The sequence below is a fragment of the Hyperoodon ampullatus genome, assembly GCF_949752795.1.
Source record: "Hyperoodon ampullatus genome assembly, chromosome: 19".
Classification (NCBI taxonomy): Eukaryota; Metazoa; Chordata; class Mammalia; order Artiodactyla; family Ziphiidae; genus Hyperoodon; species Hyperoodon ampullatus.
In genome coordinates this window covers 39321151-39347335 of record NC_136932.1, presented here as the reverse complement: position 1 = coordinate 39347335, position 26185 = coordinate 39321151, and the positions used below count along the sequence as shown (strand labels likewise).

The window sequence follows — 26185 nt, the reverse complement described above, 5'->3', positions numbered from 1 at the left end:
CTGAGGGCAGGGACACTGTGTTCCCAGCATTTCAAACACTGCCTGGCACCAAGGAAGATCCAAATTAGTATTTGTTGAAAAAAGTAGAGGGGGGTGAAGAGGAGCCAGGCTTTAAAAAAATAATAATAAATTTAAAAATAAATAAAAGCAGGAGGAAAAAAAGAGGATCAGGCTTTGAACTCCAGTCTGTGTGGGAACCCAGTGCGCCTACCACTCAAGCACATGTGGTCTCCCTAAAGGGACAGGAAAGAGCTCTTTATAGATTTGGAAGAATACATCCCAAACTGCGAACATGCTTCCCTCTGAGGAGTGGAATGAGATGGGGAAGGAACTTTTTTTTAACCACGTGTATTTCTATATTTATTTGCAGTTTTGTAAGGTACGTGTATTAGTGTTGTAACCTAAAACATAACGCATGCAGAACTAGGGGATTTTACCCCTTCTCAGTGAACTCTCCTTAACCCCTTAGATGCAGACGGGTTACCTGCACACACCTTCCTCAGCTCACAGCTTTCTCCCTTCAGCCAATGGCAGAGAATGTGAGCACAGCCTCAAACCATTTGCTCCTACGCAGAATCAAGCTAAAAGGGTTATTGGAAAAGGCGGTGCTTCTCCATCCAGCAAGACATCAGACACCTGGGACGTTTCCTGAAAGGCAGACACCGCCCCCCCCAGTCCCGCCCCCAGGACTGGCCTCTGCTGGATAGAGTGCTGCTCAAAAACCAGCAGGGCGATCCAGAGAGGACCCCTGCTTTAAGGGCCACACCTCTGGGGATCTCCACCTCTAGCCTTGGATCTGGTCAGGCCAGGGCAGCACCCCCCCAACACTGCCCCCCAACGCTGCCCCTGGGGGGTGGTCTTTTCCATCCAACTCTCAGCTTTGGCAGGGGTGGCTACAAAATTGCCCTTTTGCACAGTTCAGGACTTAACCACCCCACCTCAGCCTTCCTCCCTGGGGTCCCTGAATGAGAGAAAGAGGTAGGTGGGATCCCCCAGCTGGTGCCAGCAATGGCTCACCTATGCTGCAGTTGAGGCTGGTGTGAGGGGAGCCTGTCAAGCATATGAACACTGGCAGAAGGGAAGCTGAGAACGAGTATCTACAGAGCAGCATCTGAGAAACTTCAGTTAGGATTTAGGGCCCAGGAAAACCTGACTCCTTAAAAGAGCCAGAAGTTTTTCTCCTTCATAACATACACAACATACATGTATATGTATGTATGTATGTAATGGACCATTTCCCTTTTTGCCCTGTCAACCAGGAAGCTCAGAAATCATATTTACCCTCATAGCTAATACATCTGTTTCTCCTATTTTTACCTTTGGTATCACCATCTATTTTCCTACCCTTGTTATTTGCAAAACTGCTTCAAATATTCCCTATAGAGATGGGGCAGACATAAAGAAATCCAATGAATATTCACACAGCATTTCTTATCAGCAAACCTCTCTGAAGGTCACTGCCAGAGCCCAGCTCTGTCCAGGGCTCCGTGAACATGAACGAAGTGTCCTCACTATTTTCTTTAGAGACCATTGTGCTGCCCGACAGGACGGAGACAGCCCAGGGGAGTGGTCAGGGCTGGGCTACATTTGCGAGTCCTCTTTCTGGGTCTGTCAGTGACCTCGGACCAGACCGAGCTCCAGCCCCGCCCCACCCCACCCCCAGGCACATTCTTCACTAAGGACTCTGGAGCCTTGATTTGCAGGTTCCTCCAAGGCCCCTTTCAGGCCACTCTATCCTCTGGGGTGGGGAGTGCAGCGGGGGGCAGAAGGATCTGACCTTACCAGACCCATCCCTATGCTCCCACCCGGTCTCCCCCCTCACCCGGGGCCCAAATAACCAGGCCACACACCAGGTTTCAAGTATCTGTCTCTTCCTTTCACTCTCTCAAAAGAAAAAATAAATAAATTGCAGAAGGCGGCAGCATTTCCAGTCTTCCCCTGGCTCCCGGACACCCTACCCCCAACCCTGCCCCCCCTCCCACATTCCCACTCCCTAGACCCATCCCTCCCCATTCCCCCAAAAAAAAAATCCCAGGAAAAAAAAAAAAAAAAAAGCCACAGTTAGACCTTCCACTCATGCAAACCGGCAAAGAAAAAAGGTGGGGGGCATGTAGAAAGCAGGGGGCTCACAGTGGAGTCCCCCTACTTATCCCCCCAAAAACCACCTTTGAGAAGAAAAAAAATGGAAAAAAATAAATGAGAAATCAAGGGACAGGGGGAGTTATGATAGGGGCAGGGATGACCCCAGACCCTGCCTCGGGAGAGCGCGGAGGCCTGTAGCCCTGCAGCCCTGCAGCGGGGTGCTCCTTGAGAGGGGCCCTGACTTCCACAATGTGTGTGGGAGAAGACGGGGGAAGGCAGGTGGCCCCTGGTGGGTCTGTGTGTGCGTTGGGGGTGGGCAGGGGCGAGGGGTCCTAAGGAGCTAGGGCTCGGGATCAGGAGCCCAGGGCTCCCCCCCAGACCCCAGGTTCCTGGGGTTCAGGAGTCCAGTTCTGGGGTGCGGGGATACATGCAGAGGAGTGTCCCCCCTCCAATGGGCTGGATCCAGTTAGAAAGGAAATAAATAAGAAGGGGTGGGAGGGAGGCTGGAGGTGCGAAGGGCGTGGGCAATTCAGTCCAGACCAAGGGCCTGGGCGATGGAGGCGGGGCGAGTCCAGGCCAAGCCAGGGCAGGAATCAGAGTCTCTCTCGGGCTGGGACCCAGATGTAGGGGCCTGAGAGGTCCTCGATGACGCGCTTCACCTTGTGGTAGATCTCCTCAAAGCTGTCTCCCTCCACGATGGCTGGGGGTGGGGGGGGAGCAGGGAGTCAGGCCCAGAGGGGCACCTTTTTCTAATTCTCCTATCCACGTGCCGTGGGGCTGCACCCACCCAAAGGGGACGCCTCTCTCTAAACCACCCACCCAGTGGGGGCCCCCTCTTTGAATCTGGACCAAAGGTGCCTTGTGTGCACCTCACCTGAGAAGCACTCTGTGAATTCCTGCTCCAGCTTGGTGGCTCTGTCGAAGGCTTTGCGGGCTTGCTCCTCTGTGATCCGCTTATTAATCTCTCTGTGGAGAGTGAGAGACACAGACCTGAGGCTGGGTCCGGCCCCACCTTTTATCTCCTCCATCCAGGGCTGTGAAGTCGCAACCAGTATTTTCTTATCTGGAGCACGAAGCAAAAAATACAATTCCCGGGCTTCCCTGGTGGCGCAGTGGTTGAGAGTCCGCCTGCCGATGCAGGGGACACGGGTTCGTGCCCCGGTCCGGGAAGATCCCACATGCCGCGGAGCGGCTAGGCCCGTGAGCCATGGCCGCTGAGCCTGCGCGTCCGGAGCCTGTGCTCCGCAACGGGAGAGGCCACAACAGTGAGAGGCCCGCGTGCCGAAAAAAAAAAAAAAAAATCCGAATATCCTCTGGGGCCACAGACGGGCCCCCTCCCCATCACCCACCCCAGCCGGGTGTGGCCACTCCAGGGACCTCTCCAGAGCTTCATCCTTCCAGCCGCCAGCCCCAGTGAAGGGATTCAGACCCTAACTCCCGACAGCCCGAAGCCCTGGCTCGGCCTATCAGGTGGGTACCCCCAGGGGTTGCTGGGAGTTGTAGTCCTGCCTAGCCCGGGGCAGGAGAAAAGGAAAGAGGCCTGGGAGTCCCTGTATCCTCTGGGTTCCAGCTCTAGGTGCAGATTTCCCTCAAGGGCTGCCGGAGCTGCTGTCTAGGGTTCTGAGGGGACAGTTCAACACAGAGGCCTTCTGAGGCCCAGAGCCACAGGTGTGGGCGAGCAGAGGGGAAGCCCCCTGGGACCATACTCACAGCACATTCTCCAGGGAGCGGGGGCGGATGAAGATGGCGATAGGGTGCAGGTGGGCCGCCTGCAGCCGCCGCACGGCATTGGCCGAGACATCGAGGATGCAGTGCTTCCCCTGGGGGCGGGCAGGGTGGGCGGAGGCGGACCAGCAGGTGGCGGGAAAGGACAGACACAGGTGCCAGGACAGGACACAGTTCATGGAAAGGCGGGGAACGGGGGAATTGGCCGAAAGGGAAATGACATGGATGTCGAAAGACACGCAGACAAGAGAGTTGAGGCAGGAAGGGTATGGACAGACAGAATGAAAGACAGAGAGAAAAAGGCGAGGGGCAGACGGAGGGCAAGGGAGGGGTCAGCACAGGAGGGAGGGAGTGGGGGGAAGGAGGGAGGTGTGAGGAACCAAAAGATGGGGCAGAGCAAGGGGGGGGGTCGCGAGAAGCAAAGAAAAAGGAGAGAGGAAGTAGGATAGAGGGAGGAGGGAGGGGAGGACGGACAGAGGACAGACAGATGGAAGGAACAAGGAGAGACAGATGGGAGGGAGGAGAGGCAGATGGAGAAAGGAGCCATGGAGGGAGAGGGCAGGGTGGGGGCAGCAGGGAGAAGGTGGTGGCAGAGGAATGGGAGGGGAGAGGGGAGAGGGCCAAAGGGGAGCCGGCAGAAGGGAGGGACCGAGTGGGGGGAGGCCGAGCCACCAAGGGCAAGGCCACAGGAAGAGAGGTGAAATGGGGCAAGGAGGAGGGCAGAGGAGGAGAGGGGACAGATGGCAGAGCAGAGTTTGGGGTCAGGGACCAAGGGAGGGAGGGAGGCAGGGGGAGCGGGGCACAAGAGAGCAGGCAGGCAGAGTTGCCCAAGAGGAGCAGGAGGTGGAGAAGCGGAGTGGAGACCCAGCAGGGAAGAGACAGAGAGAGAGCGCATTAGAGAGCTGGAGGAAGGCCACGGGGGGCGGGCAGGAGGACGGCGCCGCGGCTCCTACCTGCTCGGCCACCTCGCGCACGGACTGGACGCTGGTTCCATACAGGTGGCTGTTGTACTGGCCGGCCTCAATGAACTTGTGCGCCTGGATGTCCTTCTCCATTTTCTCCCGGGACGACACGAAGTGGTAATCCCGGCCATCTATCTCATACTCCCGCTTGGGCCGTGTCGTATCTGCCAGGAAGTCACCCCACCACCCAAAGATCTAACCACCATCCCTCTAGCTTAAACCCTGCCTACAGCGACCCCCGCAGAGTGCCCAGCCAGTCCTTCAGGGAAGGGGGCAGCTGGGGAGACTTCCTCAGCAACCCCGGGTCCTCCGAGTCCCCGGCCTGGAAAGGTCACCGTGGAACATGAGGGTGGCTGAGAAGCACCCTTCTCTGAGAACCCCTGTGTCCGGCTGCATCCCAATGCCCGGAAGCAGCTCCGCCTGTGTGGCCGCTTGGGCCCCCCCCACCCATTCCAAGGCCCCGGCACTCACGGGGAACACAGGATCCAAACTTGTCGGGGAACTCGGAGAGGAGATCATCATTGGCACGGTCCTTGGTGGGCCCGAGGATGATGATGGGGCGAGCGTAGTGCACTGAGGAGAGAGTGCGGGGTCAGGTGGGGCGCAGAGCAGGGAGCGGGGGTGGCTGGGCCGGGTCGCACAGCCAGACCTCACCTTCCATCTGTGTCACCGTCTCGTAGCTCAGGACCGAGTCTTCTCGACCTAGTGGGAGGCAGGGCGTCGGCAAGGGGGCTCTGAGGCAGGGGCCCTGTGGCCCTGTGCTGCCGTCCCGAGGACTCAAGCGAGGCTCAGGGCCCCTCTCACCTCAGGTCTTCCCAAACTGACCCTACGTACCCTGTGATCCAGAGCTGGAGCCCCAATCCTAGGAAGAAAGAGCGGGCCATGCGATCGGTCAAGAGTCCAGGCCCACGAGCCCCCAACTCTTCCACCCAAGCTCACGGCCTCCTCTACCTACCTTGGCCTTTAACCTTGACCACTCCCGTCGCTCAACCCTGTGGGATACATGGAGGGATGGTGGGGGTGTGTGTAGGGAAATGCCCATTAGAAGCCCGATGGCCTCACCCCGGGCCAGCTGAGAACCCCATCTCTCAGCAGCCCGTGGGCCCCGTGCTCCTAAATGAGGCGTTTGCCAGAAGTGCTCATGTGAGTCACGGTGCCCGGGAAGGCCCAGCAGACAGATTCCCAAGAAGTCAGTAGGCAGACCCATGTCCTCCCTACTGGCTGCCCAGCCTGGGGCCCTTGGGCGCGTCAGTGCCTGGGGCAGGAAGGCTCACCGCCGTTTGCTGGGGATAAAGCCGATGTCATCAGTCTCGCTGTCAGAGTGGACCCGCCGCGCCTGCCACCACTCCTCATCACTGGCGTCGATGACATGCAGCACATCCCCAAAGCGGAAGCTCAGGGCCTGGCTCAGGAAGCCACAGTCCTTGGTCTTGTCGTAGTCAAACAGGGCCCTGGAGGGCAGGCGGCCTTTGGTCAGAGCCTGGTGAGGACTCCGTCCCCCAAGACCCAACCTGGAGGTTCTGCCCCGGGGTCTAGAGACAAGCACGGCCGCTGATGGCTCTCCCACAGGTGCCGTGGATTCTGAGAAACCCAAGAACTGTGTGGGGACCAAAAGCTCTACCAAAACTCATAATCACCATAACTATGAACTGTCATTCAGTCCACACTGTGTCAGGGATCAGACAGGCTATGGATTCAGTGCAATTTCTAGAGTAAGATCTAGAACGGCACCCTCCCAAGAAAGCAGTTGCAGTATGCACACACGTCACAGTCACAGGGGTAACGTGGACTCGAACTCATAAGGGAAAGAAAAAAAGATCACTCTTTGCAAACTCTGGTTACCCTCAGCAGTATGAAACTCCTGTAACGCACAACCCCTGAGGTCAGGACGAGGGAAGGAATGACCGCAGAGGTAGCAGAGATGTTGGGCAGAGCACCGGGGCTGGAAAGACGGGAAGGGACCCCAGGACTGGCTGGCATCACCTGGGAGTCAGAACTGACCAGCCCTAGCAGCCAGCCGAAGCCTGCAGGGAGGAAAGGACCGGACGAGGCTCGGGTTTGAGCCGGGCATCTGGGCGGATGGAGGTGCCATCCAGGGAGAGAGAACACTGACTGGGTGGGACAGAGAGCACGAGTGCACGGGAGAAAGAGGTGAGCTCACAGTTTGGGACATGTTGAGTGTGAATGCCTGTGGGACATCCCCATGGACGTGTCCAGAAAGCAGATGGCCAGAACTGCAGGTCTAGACCTCGAGGAAGAGGTCAGGCCAGAGCTGACAGCTCTGAGAGACATCTGCAGAGCGAGTGGCAGGTGAGGCCATGGGAGTGGACAGGCCCCAAAGGGAGAGAAGGGAAAAAGCATCAGACACAGCGCCTAGGCCTGCAGAGAACGAGAAAGAGGAGCCAATGGGAGAAGGAGCCCCAAGAAGGTAGCAAAATGCCACTGGAGAGATGGGGACAGACTGGAGAGAGTGGTGGTCCACCTCCCCTAGACTGCGGTATCCCATGGGGCTGGGGGGCTGCGGCAATATATTCCAAAAGCCGAGAGGCCCCCTGCTCTGCCAGGCGTTACCCTTTGAGTTACCAGATTGTGGGACAGCTGGGGGTCCCAGGGGAGGTACCAGGGTGACCGGGGCTAGTGGCAGTAGGGATCATAGCGACTACTTCACAATGCTAACCTTTGCGGGAACGCCAGCTGAGTGTCGGCCGGCAGGGGTGGGGGAAGGGGGGGCCGGCAGGGTTGAGGGGGAAAGCTGGCTGGGGGCCGAGGGGCACAGGAGGACTTGGAGCCCAGCCCGGGAAGCGTCCGACCTGATGTAGAAACCCCTTTTGGGATTGCTTCGCAGGGAGGCAGTCCCTGAGCCCAGGCTGCTGTTCATGAGCTGTTCCCGAAGGTCGTGGATCTTGGCCTCGAACCGGCTGTACTCTGAGGAAGGACAGGAAGGTTCCTGAGCTCGGGCCCCATACTACCGCCACCCTCCCTCGCCCCCTGCTGAAGCCAGGAGCCGAGGAGACAGAGAGCTGAGCCCACGAGAAGGCGTGCTTCAGGCCCGATACCTTCCGGTTTATACTGAGCAATGATCGTGACTGTCTGACCCGCGTTCTTCAGGGCAATGGCAGCCTGCTCATGGCTGGCGTTGCGGAGGTCAACACCATTGACCTAGAGAGAGCAGGAGAGGCTGAGTCACTGGAGATGCGGGCCAAGCTCCAGCCTACAGGGCTCTGCCCTCAGGGGAGGGGGTGGTCCGGGCTGGGGCTGGCCTTCCCTCACCGAGAGGATCTGGTCCCCCTTCCGCAGCTCCCCACTGAGGTCCGCAGGGCCCCCGGCCAGGATGAAGGAGATGAAGATGCCTTCACCGTCCTCGCCACCCACGATGTTGAAGCCCAGGCCCGTGGATCCCCGGTGGATCACGATCCGCCTCGGTTCTCGGGGGATGTCTTCCTCCCCGAGCAGGTCCTTGGCCACCGGGGAGTAGCGCCGAGGGGAGGTGGGGGTCATGGCTGTGGGGTAGTCAGTGCCCAGGTAGCTGCTATGACTGATCTCGTTGTCCAGGTGCTGGGAATAGGCTGGGGGAAGACGTGGGCGAAAGGATGAGATGGAAGTACATGGAAGAAGACAGCGCCCACCACCCCACCTCCTCCCTAGGGAATCAGCAGAGCCAGACTCAGGGGAAGGGGAAGTTACTGTGCCAGAGAAACAAGGCTGGGGTGGTAAAGGGGGCGTCAGGTCACAGCAATGTCAGGGGCAGGAATTCACAGGTGACGTAGGGGTTGGTGCTCCTAGGGGACAGTGGATCTGAAGGGTATGTGACCTCGGTATGGCAGGGATCACGGAGCCAAGGAGAATATTAATACCAGGCTTTGGGGTTTTTCGTTTGGTTGTAGCATCTCTCAAATCCCTTCATCTATGAAATTCCTCTCCCTTTTTTTTCCCCCCCTCTTGGCCGTTCATTTGTTGAAAAAACTAGGGCACTTGTCTAGCAGAATTTCCCACATTCTACTAGGAAAATTCTAATAGGTAAATCACTGCTTGCATCCCTGTCCCTGGGGTATTAACCTGCGCCTCTGCCCTGTATTTCCTGTACACTGGTCATCCGAAGAGAGACTCAGGTTCACTTTTTGGCAAGAATATTTCATAGGTGGGGCTGCGTACTTTCTGCATCATGACAGGATGCAATAATGTCCGGTTGCCTTTTCTTAGGTAAGACAATCTGTAGGTTCAGGTATTGTCAGCCTGATCCATGCATTATAAAGCTCCCCATCAGGCTTTCACCCAAGAGTTTTAGCAGCCACTGATGATGGCTGCCTGGTCCTCATAGTTCACTGGGGACAGCAAAATAGCGCTGATATTCCACATTTTTTTTTTGTTTTTTTTTTTTTTTGAGGAAGGAACATTTATTAGTGAGAATTCGTCTGTAAAAAAGAACGTTCCTGGGCTTCCCTGGTGGCGCAGTGCTTAAGAATCCGCCTGCGAATGCAGGGGACACAGGATCAAGCCCTGGTCCTGGAACATCCCACATGCCATGGAGCAACTAAGCCTGTGTGCCACAACTACTGAACCTGCGCTCTAGAGCCCGCAAGCCACAACTACGGAGCCTGCATGCCACAACTACTGAAGCCCGTGTGCCTAGAGCCTGTGCTCTGCAACAAAGAGAAGCCACCACAATGAGAAGCCCGCGCACCACAAAGAGTAGCCCCCGCTCGTTGCAACTAGAGAAAGCCCGCGCGCAGCAACAAAGACCCAATGCAGCCCAAAAATAAATAAATAAATAGATAGATTTAAAAAAAAAAGAACGTTCCCATATCAACCATTTGGTTACTCTAAGGTGCAGTTTGTACAGGAAGGGAGAATAAATGCTTGACTCTTTCCCTTTATTTGCCAGTTTTCAGAACGGATGAGTTCCCTAGCATCCTCTAAAGGTACTCAATTATTTTGAAGTATCATTATAATCCTGTAGATTTTAACATATCTAATGAGCTTTGGTTGAATGGCCAGTTTCAACTTGACTTCTGTGTCTTTGACACAACCCTTTCATATCTTCCTTGCTTTCTAGTATGAAAGATGTTACAAGCTCATCTTGCACATTTCTTGCTCAAGATTTGGAATTGGCCCTTTCTCCAAGGAGCCAAGGTTCCTTTTGGTAGGTTATGGTGTTGAGAAACAAGACCATGTGATTTTAATATGGTCTTACAGTATGATTTCAGATTTGGATGGAGCAGTCACATCTCGTTATTCTTTTCCGAAAATTTCTTAGCTATTCTCCTAAATGTATTTTTCCAGTTCGGGGTAGGGGGGACATTAAAATTCTGATAAGGACTGCATAAAATGTAGAGATTAACTTGGAGAAGATTGAGATCTTTAGCATATTATGTTTTTTTGCGTCAGGAAGCACGATGTGACTCTCCAATTCTTCAGTCTTCTTTCATGTCCTTCAGGAAAGTTTCATCATTTTCTTCATGTAAATCTTACACACTTGTTGTCAAGCTTACTTTTCTACGAATTTTATAGAGCTTTTCTCCTATGGCAAAAGGGATCTTTTTACCCATTACATTTTATGGCCACTTTCTTAACTCTACATGTTATTTCTAAGTTCTTCGGTTAATTCACTTAGATTTTAATCTAGATGGACAAAAGTATAATTTACAAATAAGGATAAGTTTGTTTCTCCCCTTTCAAGTGTAACATCTATTTATTCTTCTTCTCTTGCTACACTGCCTGAAAGCTCTAAAGCAGTGATTCTCAAGCAGGGGGATTCCGCCTCCCAGGGGACATTTGGCAGTGTCTCAAGACATTCTTGGTTGTTCTCACTGGTGGGGAGGGGTACCATTTCATCTGATAGACAGAGGCCAGGGCTGCTGTTAAACATCCTACAGGGCACAGAACAACCCCCTACAACAAAGAATGTCAACAGTCCCAACATTGAGAAACTCTGCTCTAAAGCAATGTGGAATAACAGCCGCAGGAAGAGGCATCCTTGCCTAGTTCCTAACTTACTGTACACACTGCTAGGATTTTATCATTATAATGTGTTCATTGTTAGTTGTTGATAGCTGTTCTTCAGTCACGTTAAAGAAAATTCTTCTGTTCCTAGTATACTAAGTTTCCCTCCAAAAATAGGATGATGAATTTCATCAAATGCCTTTTCCACATCTATCTGAAATGAACTTACCCTTTTTCTCCTTTAACCTTTTATTACAATAAATCATACTGAGAGGTTTCATAATATGGAACCACCTTTAATTCCCTGAAACAAACCCTACTTTGTGACAATGTTATTCCCTTAATATACTGCTGTGTTTGTTGTACAACTATGTTATTAGATACTTTTACATCTCTGTTCAGAAGCAAAATTGGCCTATACTTTCCTCCTTCTTCTTCTTCTTTTTTTTTTTTTGCCACACTGCACGGCTTGCAGGATCTTAGCTCTGCGACCAGGGATTGAAGCCAGGCCACGGCAGAGAAAGCCCAGAATACTAACCATTAGGTCACCAAGGAACTCCCTACTTTCCTTCTTTTATATAATCTTTGTGACCATTTTCAAATGCCCTCATAAAATGAAATGAGACATTTTATCTTTTCTTATATTCAAAAAGAGCATAAAAATTATCTACTCCATGAGGATTTGATAAAATTAGCCATAAAACCATCTGGGCCTTGTGCCCTCTGGGGGAGGAACTATTGACAATCTTTTCTAGTTCTTTGATGGTGACCGATTTTCCATCTATTCTCCAACCACAGGAAGTGACAGAGGTTGTGGCCAGTTCAGGGGAAATATCTGAAGAGGAATGGTCACCAGGGATGTCATGGGGTGACTGAGGTGGGGCATGGGCAGCTCTGGGGTTTGGAGGGCTCTCACAGGTTGTGATGTCTGGGGGAGCATAGCTGTCACTCAGGTAGGCATTGCTGGGCTTGGCCACCTTTAGGTAGACAACATCATACGTGTTCTTCAGGGCTGCCACGGCATCCTCATGCATGACGTCCTCCAGCCCCACACTGTTGACCTAGGGTCAAGGGAAGCAGAGCTCAGACAGAACCAGAAACATCCTCAAGACGGATGCACTGAGGGTGAGCCGATAAGGAAGCCTGGGCCTGCTCAGGACCAGTAGGCAAGACCTAAGTGTGGGCTAGAAAAGTGATGGGGGTCCTCACCGCCAGGATCTTGTCTCCAATCTGCAACCTCCCATCCTTGTGGGCAGCACCCCCTTCGATAATCTTGGTTACATAGATGCTATTATCTCCGGGGATGTGCTGGTTCCCTACACCTCCAGCGATGCTGAAGCCAAGACCTAGATGGAGGGGAAGGCAGAGGTGGGTGCCCAGGTACCTGGGGAGCAGGCCTTGGGGCAGCGGACAGTGGGATGGGGGTGGAGACATAACAGGTTACTACCTTTAGGCCCCTTGATGAGCTTGATCTCCATGAGCTTCTCAGCCGGGGGCTTCCGGCGCATGACGTAGAGGCGGACGATGGAGCCTGCCTCTTTGAGGGCCTCCACCGCGGCTGAGTGGGTCACCTCCCGCACGTCCACTTCATTTACAAACAAGATGCTATCGTTGACCCTGAGGGCAGCAAAGTGGGCCTGAGCCAGGAGCTTCCTGCTGCCCTGGCCCTCCCTTTCAAGGGAACCAGCATCCTAACCCCTGTCTCTTCTCCCCACCTGAGACGGCCATCCTGGGCAGCAGCCCCACCAGGAATGATCTTGGTGATGAAAATGGATGGGTCGTCACCGATGTGTGGGTTATCAGTGCCACCTGCGATGCTGAAGCCCAGACCTGAGTTACCCTGGGCAGAAGGAGGGGAAGAGGGTCAGCTCCCCTCACCGCCCACTCTAGACAGGGCAAGAGGGTAGGGGAGTGGGTCGGGGAGTTGTGACCAGAGCAGGAAGGGACAGGGTTAAGAGGCTGGCCACAGAGAAAACGCGGGCACAGAGAGAAGCACAGACAGGGAGCGAGGGGGGAGGACCTTGGATGGAGGAGCCTGCTCACCCTTTCCAGTGTGATCTCCTCGTATTCCATTTCCCCCTCCGTCCCGTTCACCTGCAACTCCAGCACGGGCCAGAAACACAAGAGCAGTGAGACAGACTTCCTACCTGAGAACCTGGCCCTACCCTGGCTGCTGGGACCCAAGCCCTCCCTGTCTCCCTCCTCTCTTCTGTAATGGCCACAAAATCTAAACAACTCACATATCCCGGGGCTTCTAGGGTATCTGTGTTGACAATCACAGGGGGAGAATTGGCCTGTGAGGGGAAAAAGGAGACGAAAAGCTGCCTGAACCTTGGCTCAAGAGGGAGCCGGTAACCAAGAGTCCCACCGGCCTGGCTACCTTCTCAGCCTCTTAACCCAGCCCGCTCTGCTACCCTTGACTCCCTGAAGGACCCAGCCTCAGTCCATGTTACATACACACACACATACACATGCTGGACCCAATTCTGCCCAGCCCAGGCCCCCTGCATGTGGAAGGAGGTGTCTGAGAAGGACGAAGGGAGAGACAGCCAGATAGGGGAGCAGCAGATGGTAAAGGGTTGGGGGGGCGCCTTGGGGGGGAAGCGTCTCACCGGATGTAACACCACAGAGTGTTACATGCCTTATGTGCTACACACAGACACCACAGGGCTTATGTCCACTGGGTCCTGCTCCCCCTTCCTGCCCCCATCCCTGTCCCTATGCGCCCACATACACCCAGATACCTTCATAACCCTCCCTCAGATTTGCCCCTCACTTTCACACACATTTGCCCTAAACCCTGGGCCCCGGGAATCCGGGGTTCCCCCAGATGCAGGCCCCACCCTCCCTCTCGCCCACCCACCATTCAATCTACTCCTTCCTCTAGGGACCCTGTTGCCTAGCAACGGTATCTAAGCCCAGCCAAGGCCTGGGGAGACCCACCTCCTGGAGGCCCCGTCGCCAGGACAACAGGAGGGTGAGATGGGGCGTGGCCTAAGGGCAACCAGATTCCCAAAGGCAGAAGGGATCCTCTAGCCCCGCCTTTCCTGACCTGGGCCCCGCCCCCTCCCCCCCACCGCCCCGTTAGCCCGGCAGAAATAAGTCCAGGCTGAGGAGGATTGAGGGCGCAGCGCACCCTGAATAACTTCCTTTCCTCCCTCCCGTACGCCCCTCACCCTATGCAGTGCAAAGAACATCAGGAAAGGGGAGTGGTGAAAGACATCCGGGTCCTATCCCCTCATCTACTCTCCGCCCGCCCACCACTTCATCCGGGAAAGGGTTAAAGTGGGGTGTGCCCAGGTCCCTGACGTCAGTCGCCTCGACGCAGCAGGGTCTCTAGATTCCAGGGCGGAGCCCGCTTTAGGCCGGTCCTAGGGGCTTCCCCAATTGCCTGGGCAACCGAAGCCACGTTTCCATGGCAATGGGGGAAGGCGGCCAAAAGCCTCCTTCCGGGGTCCCCAACCTATCTCCTCCTTAAACAAGTATTTATTTGGAGCCTAGCAAGCGCGAGGCACTCATCACGGATTCCCCAGACTCCTCGCTCTCTCCTTCAAAAGGGGTCCCTCCTCTCTCCTACTGCTATTTGTCCATACTACACATTTTCAAGCTCTATAGTTGATTTCATATCCATAAATCTATTAACACCATCCTCCGACCCTTCAAATCTCAGCAGATGCTAACTGTCCAACCAATAGCCACTGACTGCCCAACTCTCATCCGCACGTCCATCCTCTATCCCACAGCCTGTCCTCAATCGCCATCCCCATCCTTATCCTAGAATTTCCTTTCCCAGGCCCCATCTTGTATCCTCAACTACCTTCATTTGTGTCCCCTCCCTCTCTCTACCCCACCCGATATCCTCCATCTACATCTCTGCCCCACCCTTCAATTCGCATCTTCCATTCTCCATCCACTTCCCTGTCCACTTCCCTGTCCGCATCCTCCCATCCAGGCCCATCCCTTATCAGTCTCCTGCTCTTATCCTCCACCTTAATTTCTGATTCCCCAGAGAGATCAGCACCACTCTCCCTTAGTTCATCCTCAAACTCTCAAGATTCTATGACCAAATCACAATCCTTCATTCTCAACCCATTCCCCCTCTCCTCTGAAAATTGAGGCTTCTCCTGTCCCCCAGCTCAGGCCTTGTCGTGGGACCTCCCTCCCACACTCATGGCCTCCAGCACTCTCTCCTTCCACTTCCCTCTGCTTCCTGGGCTCAGATTCCAAATCTCCCTAGTTCTGTACTAACTACCACCTTCTCTCCTCTTCTCCTTCCCCAGGGACTTAACGGCCCCATCTTGGGGGAAAAAAAGCATCTCTGGTCTTCTTCACTCCTTGTAGCCCCCAGAGTTTCACAGGAATCCTCTGCACCATCTCATCTCCAGAGCCTTCCTTTCCTTCCTCTCAATCAGCTCGACCTGCTGCCCTGATTTCACAGTCTCATCCTTGTCTGTCTCCTGGCCCAGGACCTCTTATCCTTCTGTTGCCTCTCCACTTTGCTACCTGCCTGAGAACAGTCTTTTTCTCCCTCTCCAATTCCTCTCCTACCACATCCTTCTCACCCCAGAACCTACTGCTGCCCCCTCTCTGCCTCCTCATCTCTAGGCTCAGAAACCTCCTCACCATCTTCTTGGTGAAATGTCAACAACCCCCCCTTCCCAGGGCATCCCACAAGATCCTAGAATCTCACCCCTCACCCCACAGTGTTCCCCTGAATCTCCCTGCTAGCCTGGTACACTCCATCCTCCCCAGCCTGTGCCCCCAGAAGAGGACATTGAGGGGGAAGAAGTTGGGAAGTGGCCTGCAGGATGGAAGGTCTCAGAAACAAGGCCTACCCAAGACTGGAGAAGGGAAAACATACGGTGAGCACAGAAGATAAGGGGAAACAGGTGGTGGTGAATAATAATGGGGAGACACGGGGCGGGGGGGGGGCATAAAGAAATCTGGGTGGAGGTGAGAGCCCAAGAGGAGGAGAGAGGGGAGGCATAGGAGGAAAGGAGAGAAGTGATGAGTAGGGAAGGGGGTAGCTGGGAGAGGGGGAGCCGGCTGCCGAGGCAGAGGACTGATCAGGCCGCAGAGGGCCTGAGCTGGGGATCAGGGAGAGGGAGAAAGAGAGTGCGTGGGAGGAAGAGAGAGACAGCATCTAGAACCAGCCCGCCAGCCAACAGGGAGGGAAAGGCAGCGAGGGGGGTGGCGCACAGGAGGGGTGCAAAGGCCGGGGCAGGGGATGGAGGCAGAAACGCCCGGGCGACTAGTCTCAGGCCAGACAGATGGAAAGGGCTGGAGAGCCAGGCCCAGAGGCCGGAAGTGGGGGGGAGGAGGCAGCGAAGGGACAAGAGCAAATGAGGGCAGCGCTCTGGCCGCAGAAAATGATAATGGAGGTGGAGGGTGTACAGGAATGAAGAGGGCTGGGGCACGAGAGCATCCTGGGGGATGCACACATCTCAACACACGTGCGCACAGACACGCAGACACACACACACACGCGCGCACACACACAAACACACTCCTGGCTGTAAGCCCTACACCCACTCCCAATTGCCTGGCCTCTCTTTCTCCTCTTTGGTAATCAGGTGTTTCCAACGCCCCAAATGCCCCCTCCCTCCCCCGGCCCCAGGAGCCCAAGCCCAGCTCCCCAGCCCCGGCCTCCCCCCACCTACGGCTCACGCCCTACCGGGCCTTGGGGGGTGTTGTAGCTCCGAGGCTCCGAGGGCCGCACTGGGGAGGGGGCCGCCTGAGTCTCCTACCTTGAGGGGGGAGAAGTGGGCGTGGCCCACGACCCCTTGGACGGCCTCGAGGTGGGACAAGTTCCTCTCCGCCACGTGCACCAGCTCGGGGGCGTTTACCTGGTTGGGGAGGTGGGCCGGGCTGTGCTCCAGAGGGGGCGTGTCTTCATCTTGGTAGCGGTATTTCTGGGGACGGGGACGGAGGCGTCACAGGGGCCGGCCCAGCGCCTCGGGCTCCAGGCTGCCCGCCCCGGCGCGCCTCCTTTCCCCCCCCCCCCCTCCGCCCCGCCAGTGCAGTGCGGAAGGCCCTGGGGCCTGGCCAGCTCCTCCCCCTCCCTGTCCTCCAGCCCATTGGCTCCCCTCTCTCCACCTCCCCACATCCCCCTCTCCCGCCAGGGCCTCGGCACCTCTCTTCTCTTCCCAAAGCCCTGCCCCATCCCCCAACTCCTTCAACTCCCAGCCTAGGACCCCCGCCTTCTACCCAGCACACTCCTTCCTCTGGCGTCCGTTTCCTCACCCCTCTCCCAGAGCTCCAGCCCCTCTGACACGTGCACCCCCGTTCTCTACATCCATCCCCAGCGTCCTTGCTTTCCTCATCAGCTTCCCCCCAATTTCCTCTTTACCTCAATCCCACTGCCTCCTTCCAGTTGCTTCTCCCACTCTGTACCCCACCCCACCCTCCTTGCCTCAGTCTCCCCACTGCAGCCTCTACCCCTGGAGTGAGTGGCTCTCCAGCACCTTGCAGGCCCCAGGCAGGGACCACAGTCAAGCCCTTCAACTAGCCGGTACTTGGCGTCAGCCCCCCTGGCAGGACAAAGCTAAACCCGGCCAGCTGGCCTCGCTGGTTCCCAGGTCATCGGCAAAGGGGCCCCAGGAGTCTACCCCGCCTCTACAAACGCCCGCAGCCTAGGCAGCTAATCGGATATACTAGAAGGAGAAGGGGGAGAAAGGGGGAGGTACAGAGACAGTAGGGCTCAGAACGGGGGCAGGAATGGGTGTCAGCTTCCAGGCTCGCTGACTGCAGAAGGGGGTAGAGCCTCAGAATGAATTCCTGGTCTCCCTCCGGCCTCTTGGAGTGAGAGACCCAACCTGACCCCTGACTCGCTTCCTAACTAACCACGTGCCATCTCAAGGGCCTCCCATACTACCTTAATAGGGACACCAGTAAATGAGATTAACTGGGGAACCAGAGAGAGGAAAAGGGCAGCTGGAGACGGTGAAGGGCAGCGCCCCTGCCTGGGTCCTCCCACATCTGCCTCTGCTCCCATAGAAGCAAATCCTCCCCAACACCAGGCTCCATGGCGGAGGGGGAGGCTGCCATATGCAGGGCTCCCCCAGAGACTGGAGAAGACAGAATACACTCCCCAGTACACGTGGGTGAAAAGAGAAGGCAAGATTTCCCTCTCAAAGAGAGTATCTGAGAAACTGAGAGGACCCCAACATTTGGAGACCAACAGTTACAAGGTCAAACTGGAGGAAACTTATCAAGGTCAATGCCTGATGCTACAGTATGATTCTGAAAATTCTGAGGATGAGGAACCAAGGCTAAGGATGTAATCCAACTTTGGCCGTGGCTAAGGATGAAGTAAGAGATTAGGAAGAGGAAGATGGTACATGAAGACTCTCAAACCCAGGACACAGAGACAGCTGGGATCAGGAGCACCTTGATACATTTGAAGAGCCTTAAAGAAGGAAAACAGGGGCTCATCAAGGTACACTCTGTTTTCTGGCCTTGGAGAGAGACTTGACTTGGAGACAGTCTTGGAGAGAGAATCCCAAGCTCCCTCCAGGTTTCGATATCATGAACACCAAAAGTGGAGAAGAAGGGAAGCTAGGGGAAGTATAAGCTAAATAATCCTCCTCAAAGCTGGGCCCTCCTGGATAACAGAATTCGATAAAATGAAAGAGGTTGTCATTCCACACCCTGAAACGGTGGTCTTCAGCCTGGACAGTGCGAGATCTGAGGGACAGAGCCCCAGAACTGGAGGGGCCAGGGAGAAAGGGAGGAGCCAGCTGTGCCCCCACTTCGCAAGGCCCCCAATTCCCTGCATGATACATGAGGCAGGGCCAAGGGTTGCAGCTTCAAGTTTTGGAGTCAGGGGAAGGGTTTGAGCCCAATGCCCCTCCATCTTTATTCACCCCACCTCACACAGAAAATTCCTGAATCTCGATGAAGAACTGTCAGGGTGCACATAACGAAAATGGAAGTTTGCAAAGGGACATTTCATTGTTTATTCTAGATAGGAGATGAAAGTAAATTTGTAGCACAGTGAGACTGCAGACACCTCTCCCTGCCCCATCTCCATGGGGGGCGGGGGTGTCTAGGACTGAGGAAAAGGCTCCTCCTGATTGGGAGACAAGGTGAGGGAGATGGGGAACAAGGAAAGGGTACCAAAGTTTCCAGAATGTGGCTGGAGGAGGTTAGGGCCTGTGCTCAGTCCCTGGACATTTTCTAAGTAAATGTAGTGAGGAAAAACCTCTGGAGAGGTGGGGCTGGGAGAGAGTCATTCAGAAACTGCAAACTGGTAGGTGGGGGTCGGGGTCAGCACCTCTCATCCCAGATGACTGGACAACTAAAGCAGCACAGGCAAGAAAGGAGGATCCCCTCTTTTACCCTACAGGGACTCAGGGCCACCGCGGGGCGACAGCTCCAGTGCTGTTGGGATCAAGTCTGAACCCCCAATATATTAAGGCATAGGATAAATCAAAAGGCTGGGGGTCGCTGTTGTTCTTTCCCCCTTGGCTCCCTCCTCACCGGAGCCCCAGTTACAAAAATGACCTGGAACCCAGCCTTGTACCCCCAGAATAGAGGGGTGTGAGTGAAAGTGGATGATCATAGGAGGGGCGACCCACTACGCCTGTCCGCGAGACACTGCAACCCAGAGACCCCGCCAAGCAGAAGGAAGAGCGACAGCACTTGAAGCTTGCACCCTGAGATTTGGGGGGTCCGGGAAGAGGGGAGCGGGGCCGGAGCCCGTACCGCGGCACGTACCACGCAGAGACACATGGAGGCGAATCTGTTCCGAGCCGACATGGAGAAGGGGAGGGGACTGAGGGGAAGGGGTGGGTGGGAGGGCAAGGGTCCCGGGGTTGGGGGAGGGGGAGGGGCAGAGGGGGCGGGGGCTGCGGCGGCCGCGGCAACTGGAGGCTGCAGCTTGGGGTGGTGGGGGGGGGAACGGCGCCTGCGCAGTGCGGGAGAGCGTCACGATGGGAGAGAAGGGGTGAGGGGAGACCCTCTTAGCCATCAACTTCCCTGGTTCCAGCTGTTTCTCTGTGCACTTCACCTTCCACAGTACATTCCTATTCCTTTACAAATAGACTCACTCCTAAAATCTACCAATTTATCCCTCTGGTTCTCTGGGACCCCTTATTCTATCTAATCTCCCACCCCTAAAATCACCAGGCCCTAACTATCACAAAACCTCACTGGACTCTCAGGGTGCAGGGAAGGAAGCAGCACTTCTCTCTCACTTCAGAAGGACCCCCAAGGGATCTACACTGCCTCCCACAATCCCCTCCCCGCAACCTCCCCAAAGATTGTTAATGTAGACAACATCCCCACAGATGCCAAGACACCTCCTATTCTAACCAGCGGGAAAGCCCCACATGATAGCCAGACAACGCTTTCCAAGAGTTGAAGGACCACAGATCCTGTTGTGCCCTCAAATTAATCTACCCTTTAAATCATCCCTATTAAAATTATATCTATTCCCCCAATCCACTGACGGAGACCTTGAAATTAGTGCAACTATTACCCTTGCTCTAATGTAAACACCCAAATAAGCAGTCCTCAAATTTGTTTGGGGTCCCCTGTCCAAATCCTTGAACCTAATGAGATACTCATGAGTTTCTAATATACCATTCCCCAATACCACCAAATTCCATTTCAGGGAATACGTAATGTAATTTAAAGCTGACCTTCTAAATTCAATTGAAACCTCTTCAATTTATTACCAAACCTTTAAATTAAGAGATGTTTCCCTATTCCTTTTCTTTCCCCCTTAAATGCATACATTACTCCCTTTTCTGGCTGCCCTCCCCTACATCTCAGCATTCCCCCACCATGATTCTGAATTTTAACTTTGTTGGAAGATTACTCCCAAATATATCTATCTCCCCCACACCCAAGTCTCAAAAAATTTTTACCAAAATAAGATCTGGCCTGCAACTTGCAGTGACCCACGAATCTACCATAACACCCCAAAATGACTGCCTCAGATGTTTTGCATTTTGTCCCAAACTGAACCTGAAAGCATCTCTTCCAAATATTCTCCCATTGAACGCCCACCTTTCCAACTCTTAAAGCCCAGTGAGCAGTCTCCTAAAATCTGCTTCTCTGGCTTTTCTAAAATGCCTGCATATGGTAGAGAGGACTGACTTCCCTAGAACCTGACCCGTGCCCCCTCTCTCCCCGTTGGTTGGAATCTGTTAGATGCGCCCCCGAGATGACCCCCAAGGTCCTAGTTTCATATCTGGATAAAATGCTTGGATCCGGGAGCCAGTGCGGAAAGGGCTGAACTCGAAATTCCTTCTAGAAAAGAAAATGCACAGGCCCTCGTTCTCCACCAGTGGGCGCTGTGGCCCATTAAGACCCTCCCCCATCCCCCATTTCCTTTTTCCCTCCATTTTCCGTTTCCCCGTTGCCCGGCAACGCAGCAATCCAGGACTTTGCTGTCGCCTAGCAACCGTCTCCCTGGAACATAGAGCTGAGGTAGGAGGTTTTGCTCTGATGAAATCCGAATAGGCCTCCATCTTAGGAAAACTGAGACGTCAGATCGCCCAACCCCCGGATTCTCCTTTCCAAAGACCCCCGCGCCCCGCAGTTTCTTAGACAACAAGCCCCTCAAACCCTGTCTCCTTTCGGCACATGGGACCACGCCACGCCCCTGCCGGGTCAGCCCCGCCCTCATTTCGGGCCGGTTACCCAGCCCTAAGGCCCCGCCCCTTTCGTTGCCCGCCACCCTTGGTAGAGTAAGCCAGACCCCGCCCACCTGCCTCCAGGAGACCGCGCCTCCGTCCACTTCCCGCCCATTCGCTCCCCCGGCCTCGCCCACACTGCCCCTCCGCCACGCCCCAGTCGGCCAATGAATGAGGCCGTTGGCCACACTGCCCCGCCCCCGGCATCTTAGCTTTGCCCAATAAGGACCACCCGGAGGGTTTAACCGCTTCGCCTCCGGGACTCTGGCCAAATACCCCCGGTCTTTCCCCACTTTCCCCCTCCCCCACTTGTTCTGCTCCGCCCCCCGCCACCCTCGCCCGGCCCTCAAGTCCGCCACGCAACTTCAGTCGTCGCCGGTTACCATGGCAACGGCGGCAGCAGCGCGGGGAGAAGGGGGAGGGACGGGGGCGGAGTGGGAGAAAGAGATGCTCAGAGACAAGAGATACAGGCAGAGAGCTAGGCACAGAGTAAGACTAAGTGACAGCTATAAAGGCAGACTTAGCACAAAGCACAGGACCTGGCACATTGTAGGCATTCAATAAATGATCCTTAAATTACTGCGGCAGAAGTCTAAATATAGGCAATGAAAGATGGAGGACTCAGACGGAGCTGGGAAGCTCAACGACCGCAAGGCATGAGCACCGTCTACCCCACCCAGCATTTTGGGGGAGGACAAGTGCCATGTGCCCCCTGCTGGCTCCTCCTAAGCTAACCCTCCGCTGCCCTGGATAGAGGTAAACCACAACTCCCAACAGCCCCAGGGGCAGCAACTCGCCAACACTGACGGATCTTGCGCCTCAAGGCCTTATGGGACTTCGAGTCCCCGCCATCCCGAGACTGACAAGTTTTCCGGCCAAGGAACGTGGCAAGCCTGGGTCTCCACACCTCTGTAAAACCACAAAATGCATGATCCTCTCTGCGCAAGACTCCTTCCTTCGGGGATGCTCAACCCTGGGCTCCATCGAAGAAGCAGGATTCTTGAAGGGAAATGAATAAACCCATCCTCCCAGAATAGCTGCCATTGCAGGCAAGCCCCTCACCCTTGCTCGTGTGTGTGTGTGTGTGTGTGTGTGTGTGTGTTCACATGTTGGAAGCAGAGCCCACACATTCCACCTGGCTTTCTGTGTACACCTGCACATAAGGGACCATAGCCAGGGAGCCTAAGGCTAAGCGGCAGGCTAAGGGCAGGAGACAGGAAGAACTGAGAATCAGACAGACATTAAAGGAGAGCAGGCCAGAGAAACTGAGGCACAAAAATCCACTGAAACTACAGGGATGGGAGGAAGAGGCAGTATGGGAGAAAGCCCAAAGCCCACAAAATGTGGGATAAGCAAGTAGCTCTGGAGAGGCGGTGGGGGCTTGGACTTAAAGGTCCCCAGCCCCCAGTCTCCTCCATCCATGCTCACACATGCATGACGCATGTGTAGATGCATGTGTATATACATATGTGAGTTTGTGGCAGGGAACATGTGTGTCCTCAGCTCCCTCCCCTGAGAATCTGCAGCTCCCACTAAATATAACCCCCTCCCCAGCCTGTGACTCACCCAGACCCCGCCTCCCCGGCCCCCACTTCCTGTCCCACCCCCCAACCCCCAGCTGCCTGCCACCCGCCCAAGCCTCCCTCCACACACCAGGCATCCAGCTTTCCAGTCCCAGAGTCTTAAGCCAAGACCTAGGTATTCTGCATCCCACCAGAAGCTTGCTAGTGCTCCCCATCCAAGATCTCCTGCACTTGCCAGGCTCCAACCACAGGGACACCCTTGTACAGATCTTCACTGCTGCCAGCCCGGCCTTTCTCCTACACCTTCTCACCCCAGTAACCTTAAATACAGGTGTCTTCCCCCACCCTGATCCCAAGTGTCAGGGGTAACAGGAACATTCCCCTCCATCTGCTCTTCTCCCTCTTTCTCATCCAGGGGTAGATTCAGTGTGGGAGGAAACGGGGATGTTGGGCACCTGCCTGGGCCACCCCCAAATTTTGCACCACGCACCTGGTGCCCCTCCTCAGATCCCCTCTCCCCAAACCTCTCATCCTCCTCCTCAGGAGCTGGCAACCTCAGCTGCTGCAACCTTCTACTTCCCACGGGAGTACCCCAAATCCTAACCTCACCTGGTCCATTCCCTCAGGTGATCCTATGTCAGGCCCCAGCTCTCTGACAACTCCCAAGTATCCCCATTCCACATGATCAAACCCTAAATTGACAGTTCCCTCAAATTGAGAGCGCCCCCAAATGTATCAGCCATGAGATGCTTCTTTTATAGCCTGAAGGCCCACCCCTTCCCTGACAGCTGACACCCCCAGACCAGTCAGGTACTCACAACCAGTAACCTTCTACCCTCAAGCCAGGAGCCCCGTGAAATTGGGCAAGGCACCTGGAAGCCAGCTTGTCCCCCAAGAGGGAAGAGGTCCCACCCGCCATGCAGTCCACCTTCTAACATACAGCAAGCAGGACTCCCATGTGAGCCAGGCTTCTCCTTAAATAAGTCTCCCTCAAACATCATTGGTGAACCTCAAAATCCACCAGATGCCCCAAGTCACAGAATACCCCCAATTTTCCATTTCCCTCAAAGGGCTCACTCCAGGGGGCACCTGTGGCCAAACCCAGCATTTTCTCACCCCAAAACTAAATTATGACCCCCGCAGATACATCTTCTGATGCTCTCACCCCAGGGCCCCCAGCCGCGGATTAGGCCTAACTAACCCCTCCCCACGAACTCATACCCTCCCCCCAGTTTATAGGTCCCCCCTCATGCTTACCTTGGTTGTCACTATACAGAGACAGTCCATGTTGGGGGGCCTGGCCGCGGCGGCGGGTAAGGGGCTCTGACTTCATCGGAGTTTCGTTCCTCCCCTCCGTGGGTTCTCACCCCTCCCCCCTCCGCACCCCACTTTTGCAGGGGGGGCCAGGATGGGGGGAGGGGTGAGAGGGGAAAGAGGGGGTTGGAGAAGGGAAGGGTAGGGGAGCGTGGGAGGGAGGGGAAGGGGGCCCTAAAAAGGGGTCCCCAATGGAGGGGAGGGGGCTTAGGGAGCACACCCCGATTCTCAGGAGGGGCGGGGGCACCGGGGGCAGGCAGCCCCGGAGTTCGGGGGCTGGGGCATGAGCTGAGGTGGGGGAGGGGAACTGGATTTCGGGGAGCCCCGGGGTAGCGGGGGGTCTTGCCTAACGGCCAGGGGCTAGGGGCCGTGGCGGGGGAGTGGGGTGGGGGGGTCGGAGGCGGCAGCGGCCGAGGGAGCCGTGGAGCCGAGGAGGGAAGGGGAGAGAGGAGGAGAGAGGAAGCAGGGGGAGGGAGGGAGGGAGGGAGCGAGGAGCGAGAAGGGGGGGGGGTGCCTTGGTAGAGTTAACTGCTTCCGCGCTGGCAGGAACCCGGATAATGGGAAAGGAGAAGGAAGCAGGAGCCCAGAGGCCCTGAGGCAAACATGGAGTCTCGGCCAGCCACCAGCGATGACAGCAGAGGCAGTGAGGAGGGAGTTCATTTCTCAGATGAGGAGGCACACACAGATGGGCTGGGAGCACCCGGGGTTGTTGAGATACTGGAGAAAGGCCATGGTAGGGGGTAGGGAGTGAGGGAGGGGCTGGCAGGAGGGAATACCTGGGGGCCTAGTGCTCCCTCAGGATTCACAGAAGGAAGCCTGAAAAGTGACTGCGTCCTAGACTCTTCAGTGCCTGAAACTGGGGCAGGTAAAGAAGAGCCGGAAGCAAGAGGGCGAAGGGGCTACAGGACCGGAAAGAGTGCATTCTCCCTGCCCCTGACCCAGGATGTTGTCCCCAGGGCCCCCAAGTCTCAGGTTCATATTAGCAGTACTTTGATCCCCCTCCAGCCCTGCCTGCTCCCTTGGGAAGTCAGGCCCCCACCCTCACCCCTTTACCTGACTCTCTGAGATGGAAGCCTCATAATAGTCCAGGATGTCTGTCACAGGAACAGAGCTGAGTTAGCTCTCCCACCCCCCCACCCCATCCCCCCGCCTCCCTGGCTGCCCCTGCCATCACCTCCCCTCCACCTGCCTGGTAAGGACAGAGGAACTCCTCTAGCCAAGGCTGGTGGACTGGATGCTGATGGATGACCCCTGCCCGGGGCTCCTGCTTGTATCAAATGATCTCCAGGCTCCGAACCAGCCCCCAAGTTCAGTAATTGCCCTCACAGGCACAGGCCAGCCCTTTCCACCACCGCCCCCCAGAAAACTGGGGCGACTCACCCAGCAAGGCCTGGAAGAGGTCACTGTGCAGCACCGTGAGGAGAGGGGGTGCCCATCGCAATAGTGGGGGGGCCAGGAGCCAGAGGGCTGACCTGGGAGCTGGTGAAATGCAAGTGAGGGGGGATTGGGACAAGGAAGAGATAGAGGGACCAACACACTCACCTCCTCTTCCCCAGCCTTTGCCCTCTCACCCCAGACTCTCTGGAAAGGTCCAGGGAGAAGGATCCCTGGGTCCCAGCCCCCCACCAGCCCCCAGGCCTCTCCTTCACAAGGACTCCTGTTTTTCACCTCTTGGTCCTGGTCCCTCAGACATCTCTCTCTTCTCTCACTTTAATCTCTCTAATCCACCGGATCAGAGCTGAGCTGTCTTCTCCCCACCCAGCCTGAGCTGTCAGGTAAAGTAGGCAGGCTTGACCCGCCCACCATTCCATTCTTCCCAGGTCCCCAGGCACCACCGCCACCACCACCTTCCCCCTCACACCCTGGCCCCTCTCCCCAAAGCCAGGCATGACCGCAACATTTTCCTGACCACCGGGGAACAGGGCCAACCCCAAGGGGCTCTGCTCTCACAGCTCAAAAGGAGAGGAAGCTGTCACTCTATCCTCCTGGGCCTGTC

At 55.7% G+C, this 26185-nt stretch overlaps 1 protein-coding gene across 5 annotated transcripts; it reads right to left on the bottom strand.

Annotated features, from left to right (window-relative positions):
* Nucleotides 1-2675: 2675 nt before the first annotated feature.
* DLG4 (discs large MAGUK scaffold protein 4) lies at nt 2676-25663 on the bottom strand (the record flags this gene model as incomplete). 5 transcript variants are annotated; one of them, XM_079724690.1, is made up of 21 exons in its annotated part: nt 2676-2782; nt 2957-3048; nt 3793-3902; nt 4761-4933; nt 5241-5342; nt 5424-5471; nt 5604-5631; nt 5725-5761; nt 6044-6220; nt 7580-7694; nt 7826-7928; nt 8040-8335; nt 11626-11770; nt 11919-12055; nt 12157-12326; nt 12425-12549; nt 12753-12803; nt 12950-13003; nt 16457-16621; nt 25243-25283; nt 25570-25663. In XM_079724690.1, the coding sequence occupies 17 exons, from the start codon at nt 12780-12782 to the stop codon at nt 2676-2678; spliced, it is 1995 nt and encodes a 664-aa protein (XP_079580816.1). The 5 variants fall into 5 exon arrangements, with proteins under 5 accessions (XP_079580816.1, XP_079580815.1, XP_079580812.1 ...); XM_079724689.1 differs by having other exon boundaries at nt 16556-16621; XM_079724686.1 differs by lacking the exons at nt 25243-25283; nt 25570-25663 and adding an exon at nt 24133-24162.
* Nucleotides 25664-26185: the final 522 nt, after the last annotated feature.